The sequence below is a fragment of the Typopeltis vanoorti genome, chromosome 21, assembly GCF_054136105.1.
Source record: "Typopeltis vanoorti isolate ZY-2024b chromosome 21, IOZ_Tvanoo_1.0, whole genome shotgun sequence".
Taxonomy (NCBI): Eukaryota; Metazoa; Arthropoda; class Arachnida; order Uropygi; family Thelyphonidae; genus Typopeltis; species Typopeltis vanoorti.
The window spans coordinates 61,659,577-61,682,197 of NC_143569.1; the positions used below are offsets into that span (position 1 = coordinate 61,659,577).

The 22,621-nt window shown below is 35.2% G+C and overlaps 1 protein-coding gene across 1 annotated transcript in view; it reads left to right on the forward strand.

Moving 5' to 3' along the window:
• The window catches only part of LOC150094899 (uncharacterized), a 269,654-nt gene that overhangs the window by 60,116 nt on the left and 186,917 nt on the right, over positions 1 to 22,621 (forward strand). The window contains exon 6 of the mRNA XM_090411271.1: positions 14,646 to 17,159. Coding sequence (XP_090267397.1) covers positions 14,646 to 17,159 — 2,514 coding nt within the window. The remainder of the gene's footprint in view (positions 1 to 14,645; positions 17,160 to 22,621) is intronic.

Genomic DNA, 22,621 nt, shown 5'->3' on the forward strand with positions numbered 1-22,621 from the left:
CTGAGAAAGTGTTGAGGATGTGATTTAGTTCAGTGTTTAGGGCCATGTCGTTAGAACAGATTAGTTTAGCCCTGTTGTATAGTGTTTTCACCACTCCATATTGTTGTGGGGGGGTGGGAATTGTTGGTGAATATATCTGCCTGTATGGGTGGGTTTTCTATAAACTGAGAAAACCAAGGTTCCATCAGGCTGGCGGGTGACTAGTGTGTCTAGGCTGGAGTGTTGGTTGTTTAAGTGTGTAAGGAAGGAGAGGAGTGTTTCAGAGCCATGTGGCCAAATAGCGAACACATCATCAACATATCGGCGCCATATGGTTGGTTTTTTGTTCCCTGCCAAACGAAATAGCCTGAGTTCATTGTGAACTGAAATAGGGCTGAGATATCGAGAGAAAATTTAGCTTGGATCAGCTCTAAAGTTTCCTTGAGTGGGACATTTGTGAATAAGGAGGAGGCATCAAAGCTGACCATTATGTCAGTATGTTGGAGTGTAAGGTTTTCTATGCTGGCTTTGAAGTGGGCTGAGTTTTTTATGTGTTATGGTGTGTTGCCAGTATAGTGTGTGAACTCTTTGGCCAAATGCTTAGCTAATTTGTATGTGGGGGAATCAATGCCATCCGCTATGGGACGTAATGGCACATTTTCTTTATATATTTTTGGGAGCCTGTAAATACGGGGGGGGGGGGGTATAGAGTTAAACGGTTTTAATCTGTTGGTAACTTTTACAAGCCAAGAAGTAACTTTCTTAAGGAGCCTGTGAAGTTTTCTGATTTGTGATTTGGTGAGATTATATTCGATAGGGAGGTAAGCAGCCCAATCTAACAGAAGAGCAATAAGCTTATCTTTGTAGTCCTTTTGGTTAAGTACTACAGTTGCATTTCCCTTATCCGCTTTGGTGATAACTAATTCTTTATTATTCTTCATTTCCTGTAGAGCTTTAAATTCCTTGTTGGATATGTTGGTTTTTGGTGGTCTTGCTTTGGAAAGGACACAAGCTACATCCAGTCTTACACTGTTGGCGATTTGATGTGGAAGGTGACGGATTCCCCTTTCGATCTGGATCATAATATCCTTACTGGGTATTTTTCTGGGTGCAATGGCGAAGTTGTGGCTACGTGCGAGTGCGTTGAGTGCTTCAGGCTTCAGGGTGACTGAAGAAAGGTTGATTACGGTGTTGGTAGCAAATAAGACAATAGAAATGAGAAAATCACTTTTGAATCGAAACTAGAACACTGGCTTTAATTCTTAACATGTGAATTGCTTACTCTATCTCCAGAAACTGAAAATGTTCATTATACAGTCTGTTTCTGATGCACTTGGACTATAGCAGTTGGTTTTCAAGCACAAACATGACATAATAAGACAATAGAAATGAGAAAATCACTTTGGAATTGAAACTAGAACACTGGCTTTAATTCTTAACATGTGAATTGCTTACTCTATCTCCAGAAACTGAAAATGTTCATTATACAGTCTGTTTCTGATGCACTTGGACTATAGCAGTTGGTTTTCAAGCACAAACATGACATTATTTGTTCAAACCATATATATTCTGGCAAGCTGAATAATTCTGTTATACTCTGTGTACAAGTGTTATGTTTAATGTGCTTTAAATCTAAAATTTACTGTACTTACTTCATTGTCATATGAGTCATCAGAATGGTTTTCTTTCTGTAATATATTTGTAATTAAGTTATCTATCTCTGATTGAGTTATCATTCTTAGTGTTGCAATGTATAAATATGCACCTAGCCTATTATTATTATTAACATCACAATACCTCATTGAAGTCACAGACTCATCTAGGAGGTTCCTTTTGTCATACACAAAGCTCATCATACCATGCCTTAAACACACTCAATTTCTCTGCAGACACCATGCTTTCATGCAATGCATTCCAATCATTCACAATTCTCCATGCAAAAGAACTTCTTCTCACTCCCCTGCTTATGCCCTCCTTATATAACTTTCAGGGATGACCTCTTGTTCTCCCCCAATTCCCCACCATTTTATGAAAAACTTCTTTAGCGTTAATCCTATAATAATTGCTTACTAACTTGTATATTTCTGTCATAACACCCCTCTTCCTCCTATCCACTAGACACTGAAAATTGCATTGTCTCAACCTTTCTTTATATTCAACATTCCAGAGATCAGAAACTATTTTGGTCAATTGTCTGGATCCTCTCCAACATTTCTTCATCCTTTTGAAAACCAGGTGACCATATCTGTGCACAGTAGTCCATATGTGGCCTAATCAGAGCCTTATACATTGGAATCAGAATCTCCTTACTTCTACAAGTCAGTGTCCTCTGCATCATTCCTGGAATTCGTTGTGTTGTCCTCACAATTTTGGCAATATGTCCTCTAAATTTTAGATCTTTATCCACCATAACTCCAAGATCTCTTATTTCCTCCGCTTCCAACAATATATCCCCACCAAGAGTAAATTCTACATCCCATCTTTGTTTTCCAAATTTTAAAACCTCACATTTTGGTACATTGAACTGGCTTTCCCACTCCTGTGCCCATTCACTCAGTCTATTCAAGTCTTCTTTTAAGATCGCAGCATCTGCTCTATTCCTCATAGTTCATCCCAACTTGCATCATCTGCAATTAACTGAATATCCCCATTCAAATCTTCCCCAATATTATTAATATAGAGGTTAAACAGCAATGGCACTAAGGCACACCACTAGTGACTTTCCTCTTCTGGAATATTGCTCCCCCATACACAACTTGTTGATGCCTATCAGACAGCCGGTTTCCAATCCAATGCACTAGCCTAATATCACAATCCTATCTGCTCTAGTTTGACTATCAACTTGTCAAACTACAGCAGATGGGATTGGATATTAGACTAGTGCTTTGGATTGGAGACTGGCTGTCTGATAGGCTTGTCTGAAAGAAAGGCCTTTGCAAAGTCTAAGTATACTACTGTATATCCATCTCCTGCATTCAATGCTGTTGTCACCTCATTGTAATAAGTAAGTAGATTACTAAAACATGACTGACCTCCCTTTAGTCTTTCCAACACTTTAACCATAACCCCTGTCACACAGATTTTCATATAATTTGATGCTTGACTTCTGTCATCTCCTTTATGAATCAGTACAATCTTGCCTTCCTTTCACTCCTTTGGAACTTGACCAGAGGAGTGGAAGTATGCTCTGCTGCAGTTGTCCTTATACCATTTTCTCCAATCATTGCCATCCTACTGTAATCATGTTTATTTTTGCTGGCTGCATATCAAAAGAACTCCCTGGGATTTTTTTTTGGTTTCATTAGCTAACTGTTGCTCATACTGAACTTTAGCTACCCTTACCAGTTGAGTCACCCTCCTTGCCTAGTTCTTTGTATTCCTCATGGAATTGATTATTACCACTTCTCTTATGTTGCCTCCATCTATGCTGTCTACCTTATTTGTCTTTTTAGCAGACCTGCATAACTTTCCTTTCACTGCCATGTTGTATCAGTGTGCTAAGTAAACAAACAAGCCCACACAACAAACACTGCAAGCACACAACTTCTGCCTCAAATCTTACATATAAACACACACACACACACACACGCACACTTAGTTACAATTCATTAGTCAAAAAACCTTATCTGATCCAGGAGCTGTCTTTATGCAACCTTCCAGCCTTATATCCAGCCTTTACACAACCTTATGTCAGATTAAAGTATTACATATGGTTAATGCCAGAAATCATGTATTTTGAATTGTAATATGTTTTTCCTTTAAATTGTGGATATTCATCAGATGATTGTTGTCCTTATTTAAAAACTTAAAGAATCAACTATTGTGTGCACAGTCATTTAAATTAATAAACTGATTGTGAGTTATACTCGTAATAAGAAAATTAAAATATTATTTTAATTTTCTTATTACGCATATTAATATGATGCTTTTCTTTGTGCTTAACATGAATGCAGTAGATGCTAACTATAGTGAACACCAATGTAATGAAATAATGCACTATAACAAGGTTGTGGAAAAGACCTGGCATAAATCCCATGCTATGTTAAGCTCACTATTCCAAACAGCAAAAGCACGAAATGCTCATGATTGCTAACTGAGTTTCATTACAAATGACATAACAGTCTGTGTCACAGAATACAGCTGTTGGAAGTAATCTGTGAGAAGTACTGTTTAAAATTAATTTTTGTTTTGTATTTAAACTAGAGAATAAAAGAAAGGAGTAAACTGTAACTAAACCAAGGAAATGGTGAGAAATTGTACATCAACAAAAACACAAAGGATCCTTCAGGAACTGTACAGAAAGCACAGAAAACAACAAAAATACAAATGCAAACAGCAATGGGATACATATAAGAAAGAAGAAAACTAGAAAAGTAATAATTATAAGAATCAAAATTTAGAATTAATGATTTTATTTCAAAATATTACATTAGCTTAAGTTAATGTCACCTTCATGAAATCTTCATAATGAACTAAATGCAGTTCACTGTAAAGATTTGAAGATATTTTGCACTATTAAAATAAAAAAATAACAAACTTATAGTCAAATTTTATAATTTGACTAATTCTATCAACACAATCCAGCCTCCTAATTCAACACTAGACCTAATGTTCATCATTCTTCTTCTTCTCTTTCGCTCATGGTGGGTTGAATTCCTCAAAGACGAATTTTTGCCATTTCTTTCTGTCTGCTGCCTTTTTATGTAGTTCTGTTATGGAGTTTAAGTGGGTGCTTTCTTTAATGTCGTCAGTTCATTTCTTTCTTGGTCTTCCTCTGCTGGGCTGTCCTTCAGTTCTACCATTTAATAATGTTTGGTAGTCTTTCTGGGTTCATTCTTGAAACGTGTCCAAACCAGCTTAGTTGGCTCTGTTTTAGTGCTCTAATTATTATTTCTTTAAAGTTAAAGTTCTTCTCTGACTTTTTCATTTGTTTTTCTTTCTGTCCAGCTTGTTCTATTGATTTTTCTTAGACATTTCATTTCAAAAGCATTGAGTTTATCCATTTCTTTTTTTCTTATGATCCAGCATTCTGAGCCATAGGGTACTATAGGAATTTTATTGTTCCATGTTTTTTATAGTCTGCCCATTGTTGTTGTTGTTCTTTTTCTTCTCTCTTCCATCATCTATGGATGATGATGAGGCCGAATGAACTCTTTCCACGTCTGTCTGTCCCTGGAGAGTCCAAACAATTCTGTCCAGCTTGGTGTCACTTGTTGTGATTTGGTTTTCAGGTCCTCTTTTATTTTGTCTATCCATCTAATTCTGGGCTGCCCTTTGGATCTTTTACCTTCCATCATTGTGTTCAGGGCTTTAGCTGGTAGTCTTCCTGTTCCCATTCTGATCACGTGGCCAAACCATCACAGTCTTCGTTCTTGGATTTTGTCTATTATTGTTATTTCTTGTTTTAGTTGTTTCCTTATGTCTTTGTTTCTTAGTCTATCCAGCAGAGATACTCCAAGTAATCTTCATAGCCAACCCATTTCAGTAGTTAATAATTTTTTCTCTTCAGCCTTTTTGAGATTCCAGCATTCACTTCCATAGAGGAGTATTGGGAGGACCATTGTTTAATAGATTCTTACTTTTGTTACTTGTTTGATGTCTCTTGACTTCCATATTTTATTAAGTCGTCCAAAAGTTTGGGATGCTTGACTGATTCGTCTGTTTATATCTTTTGTAATTTCACCATTGTACTCAATACTCCTCCAAGGTAGGTGAAGTTTTCTACCTGCTCTAGATTCTTACTATCAATTTCAATTTTCAGATTGGTGGTGCTTTTTCCTATTTGCATAATCTTTGTTTTGTCTATATTTAATCCATATTTTATACATTCTTCCTTATTTTATCAGAAATTTGTTGTAGATTTTCTTCTGTGCTTGCAAGTAATGCAATGTCGTCTGCAAATTTTAAATTTGTTACATCTCATCTCATCTCATCTTCTTTATACCCTCTTTTACCTTGCGGTGTCGAGGGTCCATTGATCATCGGACCTCAATCCGTTTACAGGATAAGGTGGTCAGCCCTATGCCCCGGTATATCCTATGGCCTGTAGTGTTAAGTTCTCAAGGCCAGTTTGCCTGCTTTGCGGGATGAAAAACCCCAGAATAAACTGAGGAAAAAATCCTGCTGTCCATGCCCAAGACTGGCTAACTTGGCTATGGCTGAGGAAGATCCTTCAGCTCCTCACGTCACTGACGGGAATCGAACCTAGGACACTCCTTCCCCAGGCATATGGTTGCGAAGCACAAAGCCACTATGCTAACCGCGCGGACAATTTGTTACATTTTTCCCATATATTTTGATTCCGGAGTCTTCATTTTTTAAGGCCTTACTGGTTGCTTCTTCCAGTGTAAGATTGAACAGGTCTGGTGACAAATTGCATCCCTGTCTTACTTTGCTCTCTGTGTGGAACCAGTTGGTTAAGGTGTCCTCCATTCATACTGCACTTTCAGATTTCTCATACAAATTCTTTATTATTCTTATAGTTTTGTTGGGAATTCCAAATTCTTCCATAATTCTCTTCTGCAGATTGAATCAAATGCCTGACGAAAGTCTATGAAATTTATGTAGCAACGTTGGTTGTACTCTAGTGTCTTTTCTATTAGCTGTCTTACGGAGAATAGTTGATCAATTGTGCTTCGTCCTGATCTGAAACCTGCTTGTTCTTCTAGTGCTAGTTCTATATATGGCTTAATTTGTTTTTGGAGTACTTTCGTAAAAACCTTACCTGGAATACTGAGGAGGCTAATGCCTCTGTAATTATTGCATTCTGTTTTATCTCCTTTTTTGTATATAGGAGTTATAACTGATTTGGTCCAATCAATAGGCACTGCTTCATTTTTGTAGATCCTGTCAAATAATGTTTTTAATGGTTCCAAAAGTTTTTCCTTTCCTGCTTTTAAGAATTCTGCGTGTATTTGATCAATACCAGGTGCTTTCCTAGTTTTAAGTTTTTCTATGCTGTGTGCTATTATTTTTTTGGTAAAGATATTTGTTTCCATTTCAGTGGCTGGAATAGTAATATCCTGGGAGCTGTTTTTATTATATGTCTCTAAAGTATTCTTCCCATCTGGCCATTCTTTTTGTTTTACTTTCAATTAGTTGTCCCTCTATGTTTTTGATCATTATCATTTTTGTTGTCTGTGTCTTCTTAATTTGGTCTATTTGTTTATATAATCCATGGAAGTTATTTTTCTTTTGATAGCTTCTCTGCCAATTTGCATTTTTCTTCTAACCAGTTATTCTTGTCTCTTAACTAGTTTTCTAATTTCTCTGGTTAATCTATTATATTCATTTCTGTTATAATTCTGTTTTAGTTTCATGGTTTTCCTATGATCGCTTAACCTTTTTACTTCATTCGAGATCCAATCCTTTTTACTTTCTCTTTCTGTGTAACCTGTTGTATTTTCTGCTGATTTTAATATTATTTCCTTTAATTTGCACCAATGTTTTTCGATGTTTATATTCTGTTTTGGTAGTTCCTTCAGGTTTTTATCTAGTTCTAGTTGATATTTTCTAAGAGTATGTCTTGTAGTTTTTTTTACATTCAGTCTCCTTTTGACTCTAAAAGTGCTTTCAGATTTTAACTTTATTCTTAGGTTTGCTAATACTAGCTTATGTCTGATCCATATTCTGCAGAAAAGGATCTGCAATTTAGGATGTTTGATTTCCATCTTTGGTTTACACAGTCTATCATATATAGTCTATCATATTCTTGGTTTGTCTGTCTGGTGATATCCATGTCCATTTTCTCTGGGGTTTTGGTTATTTAAAGAGAGTGGTTACTGTTAGTCTATTATTTGAGCAGAAGTTTAGCAGTCTTTTGCCACATTCATTGCTTTCTCCATACCCGAACTTTCCGATTACTCTTGGCCAGGTATCCCAGTCTTTGCCTAATTTTGCATTTAAGTCCCCCATTACAATTAGAAGATCTTGACTTGATGTCCGCTTACTGCTTTTTTGCAAATCTATATAGAACTCCTCAATGTCTTCTTCTGATGATGTCGAAGTTGGTGAGTATACTTGAATAATAGTCAGTGATCCAATTGATATTTTAAATCTTGCTTTAATTATCCTTGGTGAGATAGGATTGTAAGACAATAAAGAGTTTTGAGCCTTTGGTTTTAATATAAGTGCTACTCCTTCTTGGTGTTTGTTGTCCTCCCTACCTGAAGTTAAGATTTTGTACTGTCCATTGTGGGATTCTCCCTTTCCAGTCCATCTGGTTTCGCAGAGTCCAATGACTTCCCATCAGTAGTTGTCTAACTCATGCAGTAGTATTTCCAATGCTCCTTCCTGGTGAAGAGTTCTTACATTCCATGTTCCTATGCTTGTTATGTTTTACCTGTCTACTAGGTGATGTTTTGTTCCAATAGCACATTTTTTGCCTTCACTATCTTGGTTCCCTAATAGTGGTTGCACCCTTGGGAACCAAGGGCGCGACCCTTGTTTGACTAGGCAATGGTCGAGCCGGCATGTATCTTTAGGTTGGTTAGAGTTCATTCAGTTTTAATGGTTAAGTTTCTTCACGTTTCAACCACCACTCCTTGACCTGAATTCAGCCGCTCCTAACATGGAGTACAGACGCTGTTTGCAGCCGATTCACTGAATACAGTCGCTGCTTGAGATCGCCATATCTGGCTACCCTCACTTAGTTTAGCCTGTGGGTCGACACAGTTTACCAGGGTGTGGCCACTACCAGTTTACAGTAGCTTCTTGGAGCCATAAGTGAGAGTTAGGTGTCCAGTGAGAACCTATCCATCTGAACCACAATTACGTGCAACCGTCCAATTGGAGAGGTACTATCTCTCCTCGACACCCCATATACCCTTATTGCCCATTGTTATCCATCTGTTATTAATTCTGTGTTTTATGGTTTCAAAATAGTCTGGATCTTCGGTGATCATTGATCCTAGGTAATTTAATTGCTTTACTTATTCTATATTATTGTTTCCTATTTTCATTTGGATTGCTTCCCTTTTTCTTCCTATTATTAGTTTTGTTTTACTAAAATCGATTTTCATATCATATTTGTTATTTGTTTGATGCAGCTTGGTCAGGATATTTTCTGATTTTTCTTGGATGTCTGTAGTGATAACTATGTCATCAGCATACTTTGAATGTGTTATATTTCTTCCATTTACAGTTATGCCTTTACACATCTGTAGTCCTTCGTCTACTACTTATTTTAGGTACAGGCAGAATAAATATGGTGACAATGGGCAGCCTTTCAAAACTCCTTTTTTAGTTGCTATTTGATCTGTTTCTATGTTTTTGTATTTCACTGCTGCTTGTGTTTCTGAATAATAATTCTTCATACAATTTAATAGTTATTTGTCGAACCCTCTGTTTTCTAGAAAATTGATATGAAAATTGCATCTATTGTGCTTCTCCTATTTCTAAATTCTCTTTGCTCTTCTTCCATCTGTGTTTCATAGGAATGTTTAACTCTGTTTTGAAGAATCCTGATAAATATTTTATAGCGTTGACTTAGAAGGTGATAGGTCTATAGTTAGTGCAGGATCTGACATCTCCTTTTTTTTGTAGATGGGTATGATCTGACCTGTTCTCCATTCCATTTATAAATTTCCTTCCTTTAGTATTTTGTTGAACAGTTTCCTTTGGTAAATTATTATGCTTTCTCCCCATTTTTTCCAGAAGTTCTTTTTGAATGTTGTTTATGCCTGGTGCTTTATCATTTTTCATTTGTTTGATTGCTCTATGTATTCATTTAGGATGTCTTTTGTGTTAGACGGTTCTTCTGGGTTGAAGGCATCTTGATCTATGTTTTCTTCAGCTGCGATTGTTTCACTGTTACTTGTTGTGGTTCCATCCTTTTGCAATATTGAAACTGGGTTGGGTGAGTATGTTCTAGTTATTTCTTTAACTATTTCATAAATAGTCTTGGAGTCATGTTTTTTTTTTTTGTATGATTCTTCACAAATTCCTGCTTTTTCTTCTAAATATGTGATTTTTGCTAATCTACATTTTTTTTTTCTTTTTTAAAATTTTTATATAATATTCTATTTTCTTCATTGTCTTCTTTTGATAGGTTAGTTTGGGATATTCTTTTTCTCTCCCATAAATCTAAAATCTCTGGTGCAAGCCAATCTTTATTTATTTATTCATGTCTGGTAGCCCAGGTGTTTTGTTGCTGTTTCTTTAATAATTTCTTTACCTTTTTTTCCAAGACTCCAAGATATATCTAAAGAAAGATTATTTAATTTTTCTTTCAACATTCTCTGATAGTTAGATCTGGTCAAGTTATTTTTGAGTTTTGAGATGTCTATCTCCTTTTGTTTTTGGTGGTTTGGTAGTTTATTCTCTTTCTTTTGAAACTGATTTTTAGTTTGGCTGATAGTAGTTCATGGTCTGTATCCATGTCAATCTTTTTTAATGTGTTTTGACATTTTGGAATGAATGTTTCCATTTCTCATTAATAACACAGTCCACAATTTTTGCTGACTTTTATATGAGACTTGTTTTTTACTAATTTGGGTGCGCTGATTTCAAATATCAAACCCATTTTTCTCTATCATGTCAGGTTTTTCCTCTGTGGCATTCTCTTTTTGCTAATTTGTAAGTTTTTGATAGTTTTAAGGAGGCAGTACTATTTAGAGGATCAAAAAATCGATTTTTTAATATTATTTTCTGAACGTATGTACTTTTAAAAATCTGTTCCTAACTTTTTATCAAGAAATTCGAAAAATTCCCGAAGATATAGCCTATTATTCAAAGCGGTGCGCAGATCAGAATCGGAGCGCTCACCACTCTCGCTTGTTAGTAAACGAATAAATGCGTAAGAACCTGCGACGACACGTACTGGCACTTTGAATGCGAGAGAGGCCGATAATTAGATACATAACTACTTAACAATATTCATTAAAAATTACAAGAATATTTATAAAAAAATAACAATTTTTCTTACACATGAGTTTCAGGGAATAAATTTTTGTTTGTAGCAACTTCTGCTGTGTGTTCTGTTTTGGCAATCCCTTTGAATACTCCAACAGTAGTCGGCCATCATGTGAGAATCCCATCTACCAAGGAAGATGGGATTCTCACAGTAGTCGGCCATCATGTGAGAATCCCATCTTCCTTGGTACCGATCTTCCATAGTTTTTAAGTCTTGATGAAATCTTTCGCTTTGTTCATCGCTTACAGCACCTAAATTCTCGGGAAATCTATCAAGATGACTGTATAGGAAATGAAGCTTTTTGCTCATGTTGCAACCTAGGCGCTGGAAATTTTCAAGCATTGTTTCCACTAGATCTTTGTAATTGCATGCTTTTTTGTTTCCAAGAAAATTATTCGCAACCATCGTAAATGAAGTTCAGGCCTCTTTCTCAACTTCGTTCATAGAGTTGATGAAATTTGGGTCTCTCATTAAAGTTCTAATTTGCAGTCCATCAAATACACCAGCTTTAATTTTTTCATAACTAAGTCGTGGAAATTTTTCACATATGTATTGGAAACAGTCACCTTGTAAATCTAAAGCTTTAACATACTGCTTCATAAGACCTAGTTTGATGTGTAGAGGTGGGAAAATGATTTTTTCTCTGTCGATTAAAGGTTGATTTATAACATTAACATTCTGTTCTCCAACATTTAATGATATTCTAAGAGGCCAATGTTTCTGACTATCCCAGAAGCATAGAAAACACGGAAACTTTGTATATCCTCTTTGAAAGCCAAGTAAAAAGTTCACCATTTTAAGATCCGCACAGATGATCCAGTTATGGTCTGTATATTTTAATAACTTCAGAACCTTTTTAATGTCCTCATATGTTTCCTTTAAGTGGACTGAATAGCCAATAGGAATTGAGCCATATACATTCCCATTGTGTAGTAAGACACACTTGAGACTTCTGCTTGAACTGTCGATAAATAAACGCCACTCATTTGGATGATATTGTACAACACTCATTTCAGTTAGTAAACCTGACACATTGTTACAGTAAACAAACTCACACTCGTGTTTAAAATATTGTACAAGATTACTTTCCCTGCTATGATAAAAAGTTATCTTCGTATCTTGCTCCAGTAAGTTTTTTTTTTCGTTTAATCTTGAAGCTAACAATTCCGATGATTCCTTTGATAGGCCCAAATCTCTTAAAGTCATTCAATTCCGCTTGAGTAAAACGTTGCGGTCCAGAACTAGAAATTAAATTTTCATTGTCTAAATCAACATCTGGCATATCCCGATCATGCTCGTTCTCAAGTAAAGGAAGTCCTTTATAAATTGGCACGGCTATTTCATTGGAATGAGCAACTGGCCAAATTCCTGAGTCGAGATTTGGATACACAATTTTTTTCTTATTCTTCTTATTATAACCAGAAGTCTGAACTAAACAAAAATAGCAATCATCTATGTGATTTTTTAGTTCACGCTAAATCATTGGAATGCCAAAAACTAATTTTTGGCGTTTTCCCTTGCTCCACTGTCGTAAATTTTCTACACATGACTTACACACTTTATTTGGAGCCCATGACTTGTCCTGATCTGCAATTTTTACGTCAAAGTATGCAAAGTACACGTTCTTAACGAAATCAGTGATATTTGTCCTTTGACTGGGAACAGTAAAGCTGCCACAAATGTAGCAGAAGGAATCTACACTATTGACACAATTTCGAGTAGTAGACATGATGTATTTTCTTCACTGCCGACTAACATGCAATTAACGAGACAAAAAAAACCAGAGACTTTATTGAAACGTTATAAGCAGTCATCATACTTTCACGATCGATTAATGATTGACTGATTTTGATCGTTCTTTGTTCGCTATGACGCATATAGCATTCATTTGTTTTAGGCAGTTGTCATCGCCTACCTTTCATCACCTAAATGTATTAGGTCGGTTATCGGCCTCTCTTGCATTCAAAGCGCCAATACGTGCCATTGCAGGTTCTTACACATTTATTCGTTTACTAACAAGCGAGAGCAGTGAGCACTCCGATTCTGATCTGCACACCGCTTTGAATAATAGGCTATATCTTTGGGAATTTTTCAAATTTCTTGATAAAAAGTTAGGAACAGATTTTTAAAAGTACATACTTTCAGAAAATAATATTAAAAAATCGATTTTTTGATCCACTAAATAGTACTGCCTCCTTAAAATGATCAAAAACTTACAAATTAGCAAAAAGAAAATGCCATAGAGGAAAAACCTGACGTGATAGAGAAAAATGGGTTTGATATTTGAAATCCAAATTAGTAAAAAACAAGTGTCAGATCATAATCAGAAAAAAATTTTTTTTTGTTGGCCAGTGTAATTATTATAGTCTATACAGTTTTTGATTTCATGTTTTGGTGATGTCCAGATGTATTTGTGCTGTGGCCTGTGGTAGAATAAGGTATTTGTGATTAACAGTTGATTTATTTTCCAAAAATTAATCAAGTCCTCTTCTCTCTTAGTCATCTCTCCATGACCAAATTTTCCCATTACTTCTGCTTTATCTTCAGAGTACTGACTGATCTTTGCATTAAAATCTCCCATAATAATCAGGATATCTCTAGTACTTGTTTGACTGATTTCTTCTTGCAGTTGTTCAAGAAATTGACCATATTCCACCTCTTCATGGGATTGGTCTGGGGCATAGACTTTTATTATTTTTATATATATATATTCCTTTTTCTTTTGCTTTGAATCTTACTGAGATGATTCTAGAGGAAATAGGTCTTAAATCAACTATTGAATTTAGGAGCCAATTTTTAATGATTAGTGCCACCTTCTGTGTGATGATTATCTTTCTTTCCCAAGTAAAACATGCTTACGTTTTTTTATGTTGATTTTTTTCTCACCTGTCCAGTGGGTCTCTGATTCCAACTATTTCCCATTTAAACAATTGAAGTTCTCTCTCTATCAGTTTTAATTTGCTAGGTTTGTATAACATGCTGATATTGATAGTTGAAATATTATATATGCTGTTTGTATTCCACATAACTGTCTTCTCGCCTACTCTATGTGGGTTTAAGTTAAGGCACGTCGACTCTCCTGTACATGGGCATTATTTCTGTCTATTTTCTGGCCAATTCATCACTAAGGATTTTAGGCAATTAATACAGCTGGCTTGCCATTCCTCTGCTGCATGTTGGTCCATGGGAGATAATTCATTTCCCTCCTACTAACCATTTTTGGGAGGCATTCCCCAACCCACCACCTGGGATGTACTCTCTAGGGGTTACAGGCTCCCCTGTCCATCATTAGGGACATTAATTTAAGCTTACATAATATTGCAAAATTGTACACTAATTTTAGATTTTCATTATTATAATTTCGTGCTCTTCTAGTTCCCTTCTTTTTTTATATCTCCCATTATTGTTTGCATTTGTACTTTTTTATGTTGCTTTGTTTGCTTTATGTGTGGTTCCTGCAAATCCATTGTTCTGTCTTCAGTGTAGGATTTACCATTTCATTTATTGCTTCCTGCCATTTCCTGTGTCAGTTCAGAGTGTGGGGACAGTCCCCCACCCCAATTCATTATAGCAAACCTTGTGCGATAGCTGACTTTTTCTCTTGTGTCTAGGGGTTCACTACTGCAAGCATCTACTCTTTCATAAAAAATTCCCTGAATTTTTTATTTGAATCATGTAATCTATATGTAATTTACATTATTTCATTTTCAAACAGTAATTTAAATCTGCATTTTTCTTGCTCATTTCTCAATAGGATCTACTGGATCAAGTGAAAATCTTAACCGAGGCACGTGATGTCTCACTGAATTCGTTACATTTATTTCGAGAATCCAAAGAAAGTAGCATTACAGAGCTAAAAACTTTGAAGCTTGAAAAAATATCTTTAGAAAAAGAATTGGAGGATTTAAATGCAAAAATAACTTTACTTGGTAATGATAAGGATGAACTGTCTGCTGATTTAAAAAAGATTGTAGCAGAAAATCAAAACCTTTTTGTGGAAAATGAAAGGATTCAAAAATGTTATGAAGAATCAGTTAAAGAATGTGAATCATGGAAGTTAAAGATGGAAGCTTATGAAAATGAAAAGGAAGAATTATTATTACTTAGGCCTGAGATATTATCCCTTAGGAATACAAAAGAACAATTAGAAAAAATAATAGCAGAAAATAATAATGTAAATGCAGTTTATGCCCAAGATTTGAAAGATAAATTGGAAGAAGCAAATCTCCTTAATATCCAAATCAATGAACTTTCATCTGAAGGTGTTGCATTGAAAGAGGAAATTTTGAAACTTCAAAATACTATTGATGTTTTAAATAAAGAAAAACAATTGCATTTATCAGAAATAGTTCATCTGAAAAAAGGTAGTGATGAACTGCTTTCAAAAATTAATGATTCTCTAATAAAGATATCTAATTTGGAAATTAAACTCTCTGAGACCCTGCAGCAGAAAGAAGACTTAGTAGATGAATTAATTCAGGTTAAAGATCTTCAACAATTTGTAGAATATGAAGCCAAAGAACTTAGAGAGGAAAGTGAAAAGATGAAGATTGGAATTAAGTCCTTAGAAGCAGATCTTGAAAATGATACCTTACATATTCGAAAATTGGAAAAAGAGTTATGTGAAACAGAAGAAAGGGAACGAACAGCTCATCAAGAACTAGATAAGTTAAGAAAACATTTTCAAGAATTAGAAATGGCTAATAAGTATTTGAATAGAACTATTGAGAAGCAAAAAAATGAAATGTTTATAAGAATTGCCGAACTTGAGAATCAAAGAGAAGGCATACTTAATGACCTTAGTAATATACAAGAAAAAGTCAAATTTGTGGAAATGAATATAACAGCTGGAATAAAAAATGATGTGTACAATGTGTCATTGAAAAATAATATGAATTCTGTGACAGAAATAGTTTATGTAGAAAATTCAAGAGATGAAGACCACAGATTAAACCGTATAATGTTACAAGAAAATGGACAATTTGTAACACAAAATACGAATGGTTTTTTGGAGAAAAATAATGCTGAAGAGAACATCAGTATTACAGATGAAGTTCATTCACTTAAGGATCAACTGCAAATTGCTAAATTGAAGGAAATGGATTTGCAACAGGCACTTTATAGTAAATCAGAGTTAACAGAACAGATTCATTGTCAAATGGATACACTTTTAAGTCAAATTGAAGATCTTACTCTTCAGATAGAAACTAAAGGTAACGATTTGAAATCAGCTGGAGAAAAAATTCACAATCTTTCAGAAAAAGTGAAACATTTAGAAAGTTTAAAAGTTGAAAATGAAAACGAATATTTAGCTCTGAGTGAAAAAACAAAGGATTTGGAGCAAGAAATTGTTTCTTTAACATCAACAAATAGAACCCTCAGTAATATCAATGAAGAGTTCTCCAAGATTGCAGAAAAAAATGATAAATTAGTTCTTCAGAAGAGAGAACTGGAATCAGAAATTGAATCTTTGACTTTATTTGTACAAGAAAAAGAGGAAAAGTTGGAAAATTCCTTGACCAGTATAGAACAATTAAAATCTTCAGAAGAAAGTTTGAAGAAAAAACTTGAAACCTTGAAACATCAGCTACTTACTTCTTATGAGGAGTTAAATAATCAGAAACAAATTACATATCTACTTGAAGAGCAACTGCATAATCAAAACATTGAGCAGCAAAAGTTGCAGAATGTTGAAACACAAACATTTGATAATGAAAGCAGTACTGAAATCACCCTCCGAAGTTCTCTTGAAGATTCACTTTTGCAATTAGGACAGCTAAGACAAGAACTAAATGAACATACACATTCTATTTCTATTTTGAAAGAACAGAAGAATGAATTAGAAAATCAGCTACAGTTATTGGAGAAAACAGAACAACAATTGAAAGAAAAAAATTTTATCCTTGAAAATGATCTCAAGGCATCTAAAGAAGCAGCACATGCTGCTGTATTAGATAAAGTGAAATGTGTTGAAGAACTTAATAAATTACAACTGGAAATAGTACCAGAGATGGAAAAAAAAATACAATTACTCTCAAACAGTGTAGAGGATACATCTAATCAACTTCAAAGTTTACAGTCAGAAAAGTTTATCTTATTAGAAAAACTTCAAACTTTTCAGGAAGCTAGAGAAGCTGTCCTCTGTCAGAGTGAAGATAATTTATTAGAAAAGTTGCAAAATGCTTTAAAAGAATCAGAAAATAAAATGGCCAAGTTTAAAGCCGTTGCTGTAAAAGTAAAGAAAGAATTGAATGAAACTAAGAAACAGGTAATGCTAAGTTTATTGATTGTTGTTATACTTCTAATATTAATCTGAATTAATACATAACAGTAAAAGAACTAAATGTAATTGCTTTAATTAAATACAGATATTTTGCTAAAAGTTTCTTATGGTACATTACTGTATGACTAGATAATTATGTGAATTCAGTAGCAAAGCAGTTAAACACAAGGAGACAAGCTAGTCTTTTACAGAGGAAGGAAATTTTTTTCACTCATGTAATTCTTTAAATTACACTCATATGTTTTTAATTAAATTTAAATTTAATTTATTAAATTTAGTTCATTGTACTGTGATACATTTTGTTATGCTGCTCGCACTCACAAAAGGTTGTAAACCTGTAATAATCTGGTACCATGGGTTGGCAAAGTTTTTTTTTTGCTTATTTTTATTAATTTTTATATGTTTATTTATTCTTTACATAATCCCTGCTATAGAGCCCAAACATGGAATGTTTTTCAAGCCACTTCAGGCCTCCATTTCTCAGGTGAAGAAATTCATCTCTGACCTAAAGACATTCACAAACATTCATTCCTATAGTGGGATTCAAACCAATTTGTTGGAAAGCAGAGATGCTCTCCTCGTGGCCATCTAGGTCAGTTATTATTACTATTATTATTACTACTTGACTCCTCCAGAGAACCTAAAGACTCATCGAGGGAGGGCACCTGCTCTGCAACTCTGTCTGCATCACTCAATCCACCTACCCCAACGAATCGCAACTACACCAACACCATCTTCCACCCACCACCACTACAAGTATTTTTACAGACAATCACAAGCATCCATGCCCATGGTGGGATTCGAATCTGAAGCCTTTTGGCTGGAGAGTGGATATGTTAACCACTCGGCCAACCAGTTTGGCAGTTACATGCTATTAGATCACATTATACGTGTTATGTAACTACAGGTTCTTTTACATATCAATATAAAACTCATTATAACTTATAACAAGAAAAGAAATGATGCAGACAGACATAAAAAGAAGGGCATTTCATGTTAGCATTCTTGTATAGTGACATCCTTCATTATCATAATCATTGAATCTGAGGCCAGTTTGGCATTTGCACTACATATAATTTTATCATTAAAATAATCTAGTTAATATGATAAATTTTAATAGTGGTTCTAAATACCAAATTTGGTTACATTTCATCAAGCCAGGAAGGAATTATCATCATTTTGAATTGTTTTACCAACAAAAATGGTTTATTAAGTAGGGAGGAAAAACGTTTCATCAGTCATTTCTTGATCCTAGGACTGATTTAAAATCTAATTTTACTGCATGGCAGCATAATACTATGGCTAAATAAAAATCACAATAAACAGTTTTTTTTAATTGTTTTATTATTATTAAGAGAGACCTCCATGGAGTCAGGGACTCATCGAGGGAGGTCACATATTACCTACACCAGCTGTTGTACCTGTTTTTGAACTCTTTCACACTATCTACATTCACCAAATCTAATGGCAATTCATTCCAGTCATGCACCACTCTATGAGAGGAAAATTATGCTCTCATCCCCTTCTTGGTTGCATGCATTTTCAACTTTCCAAGAATGCTCTTTCATCCTTTTCTCCACCCTCCATGAAATGAAATATTCCATCAGAAGTTTGTAAGTCTCATTAATATCAACATTCTTTCTAACACTGTCTTTTGTGCTCCCCAGGATATCAGAATAACCCAGGGAAAGTAGGAGACCAGACCTGTATGCAATAGTCCAAGTGAGGTTTTATCAAGACCTTGTAACGAGTCAAAACGACTTTCATAAATTTACATGTCAAGATTTGTTTCAGAATTCCAATTATCTTCTGAGTTTTATTGGCAATCTTTGCTATATGATCCTTGAACTTCAACTTCCTATCTATTAAAATTTCAATATCCCTAGCCTGATCAGTTTCTTCTAGCATAATCCCACCAATATAATATGACATTGGATATTTCATCACACCAACGTGCATGATTTTACATTTATGAACATTGAATTGATAGCTATTTCACATGTCCACCTTCAAATCATTTTGGAAGCACTGCATATCAGCAGCATTCCTGATTACCCTGCCTATCTTTGCATCATCAGCAAATAGCCATGTCACCTGTCAAATTATTCCCAATATCATTAATGTACAGATGGAATAACAGTGGACTAAGGTCTGATCCTTGTGGTACACCACTGGTTACCTTAAATCTTGCAGAAGCACATCCCTCATATACCATTTGTGAATATCTATCAGTCAACCATTTTATCCATGCCAGTATTTTATAATCCAATTCCATATTTTCTAATTTATGCAACAGTCTTCTATGCTGTATTCTGTCAAAAGCTTTAGCAAAATCCAAAGGTACCAGGTGTATCCATTCCCCTTGTCTAACTTAATGATAACATTGTTATATAATGTGAGCAGTTTGCTCAAACATGATTTTTCCTTGGTAAACCCATGCTTTTCATTGCAAAGTATACATCTGATATAGCCTACCAGAGAATGGCTAATTTAGAATCCCCTGCTTTTGACCTTCTCTGGCTCAAAGTTTCCTTGCCCCATTTAGTAACATTAATTTGTTGCATTTATCAGTCTCCAAACACTGATAACCATTCAGATCTCTTCACATCCCTTTCCCTGAAATTCAACCACCTGCAATCCAGCTATCCAAATGGTGAGGTCATCTTCCTGGGTAACCTCAACATCCACAATTCCAACTGGCTCCCCTATTCCAACACCACTGACCAAGCAGAAATCTTGTAGCATACATCTACTCACTTGAATTCCTGACAATTCTCTTCACTCTCTGAATACTGTGAATCGCTTTTTGCTTGGGCTAATATTCACTTCCAGTCTCTCTCCTGTCATAAACATATCACATCAATATGCTCCTCAGCATCCAAGAAACTTGGCATTCTTTTTTTATTCCAGACAATGCCATTTTACATCCAATCAACTCTTAACTATATACAAATCCTAAATCCACCCATATTTAGAAAACTGCTCACATGTTTGGGATGGTGCACCTAAAACTTCCCTTTAAAATCTGTGATGCTGTCTCACAGGCACAGTTTCAGCACTATGTCTCTGCTATAGGTACTCTGTGAATTTTCACCATCATTCCTCCACTTTCTGTTGCACCTGTTAATATAAGAGCAACAGCTGCCCAGCATCCCTTTGCTGTGCAACTGCAAACACACCGAACCGGCTTCTATTCTTCTCTTTTATTCCATCCATGCTCTATGTTCTGGAATAGCCTTCCTCATAAAGTATTTCCAAAACAACTACTACCTGCAACTCTTCAAATAACAACATCAATAAACTTATATCTCAGTCCTCATCTGTAACCCACAGATTGCATTGATGTGCTTATAGGTTCCTTGGCCACTCATATATGGGATTAGTATTAAAAAAAAAAAAAACTTTTCCAAAATCTTTACCATCACTCCACATTTACTCATAGGTTGATAATTGGATACAGATACACGAGATTTGCCCACCCTTATGTAATGGAATTGCCATGCATTCTTTCCACTCCTGTGAAGTTTTCCCTGTTCTGAGACTCAAATTATATAATCTGGTGAAAGGAATAGCCAGTTCAGCTTAAAAATATTTTAGCCTCACTGCTGATATCCCATCAGTTCCTATTGTTGATTGTTATTTAGTTTGTTTGACAGCTCTAGTACCTCTTCCAAATACACGAGTTGTATTTGTAATGTTGCATACACCAGGTTGATAGCTTTAGCAAAATGAGTAATCATTAGTTGAACAATCTTTTCTGCATCTATCACCCTTATGCTATCTGCATTCAGTAGAGTTATTCTTACATATTCATTCTTTCTTTTACTTGCAGTATAACAATAGAATTCTTTTGGGTTGTCTTTATCTTACAGATCCAGTTACTTTTCACGCTCAATCTTAGCTTTCTGTACAATACTTGTAATTTTTCTGGTCAGCTTCTTATAATTTTCATAACTGATATCCTTTTTTTCAACTTGGTAATACTATAACTGCATCATTAATTTATAGTATTACCAAATTAAAAACTTTTAGCATCTGGTTCTGATCCAGAGCATTTTAATAATAAGGTAATACACCTTTTGACTACTTGTATATGGGAAACGTATGATTTCTGCATTACTTCAACCTCAATATCTCTTCTGGGTCTGGCTCCCACTGGTGGTAGCTTGTTTCCAAGGGGGGGGGGGAGAGGTTCTGCTCAGTGGCTGTTTTTTTGCCTGTCACTGAGTGAAGCCACAGCTGAGTTTCCTGTCCTGGAGTGATTCAAGTCAGGAGTGATGAGTTCATTAGTGATCCTTTAGGATCACTCATGAAGACTATGGCCATCACTTAGATTGCTCATGTGTGCGAATTTGATAAACAAAGAAACTGCCCCTGGATAGAGCCAGTTCCTTTATTGAAAATCTGGAGCTGTCTCCTCGTTGGGTTCTGGAAAATTTGTTTGTTAATGCTGCGCCATCCAGAACCCTTAGATCAGAAAAAGCTTCTTAATCAAGGAGTGAACTCTCAGAGTGATGCATGGTTATACCATTTATATAATAACAGTTTCCAAGTTAGCTAAATCCCTTATTTTAAACTCTCATTGCAGTTGTGGTCCTCCCCAATTAATTAGTTCCGCTCAGGTTCTACTTGATGAGTGGTGCATTGAATTCATACATCAGACAATTTTTTAGGTAAAAGAAAAAGGGTTTATTCTTCAAACTATCACAGTACAAATTTACAAGACTTGTCATAAATCTTTCTCCTAAGTTAACAGACTTAACTATACAATACTTCAGTATTCCTAGTTGAATTCTACCATGAGACAATATTAATTATGAATCAATTCACTGATTTCTATCAATCGAATCTACAATTTCTCTCAGTGCTTAACTTATCAAACTTCAAGTATTACTAAACTATAACATACTATATACAAATTATCACCACACTATATCAAAATTCACTCTCAGAGATAAAACATTCTGGTATCAGGCTAAGCCCTCAAGTCCTGTTTCATATCTTATATAGGTCCCACTAATGAATAATTTTGCACATTATTATACACAAAGTTCTTTTATACACACAAGGGAAACTAAAAGATTCATACGTTACCGGGACCTTCAGACTTCGTTGGGTCTATCTCTCGATCCTTACAATTCTTTCCACAGCTCATTCCTTCTTCTTCCTCACAGTTGTCTTTCCGATGGGCCAGCCTGGAACTCACAATCATGAATTATCCTCTCCAATGTAGACGAGAACAGCTCTGCTTAAGTTGAGCCACGTGGTCTAGCATGATGGTGAGCTTACGTTGATATTTCCTGCTTTACTGACGAAATGCCTGTACTTGGTTCACTGCTCGGCTGCGTAACTGCATCTAGACATTCTGTTGACCGCTCTCACGTATTCATCTCCGGGAATAACTTGAACTGGGCCCCCTCGAGTGACCTGCACCAAAGTTGAGAGAG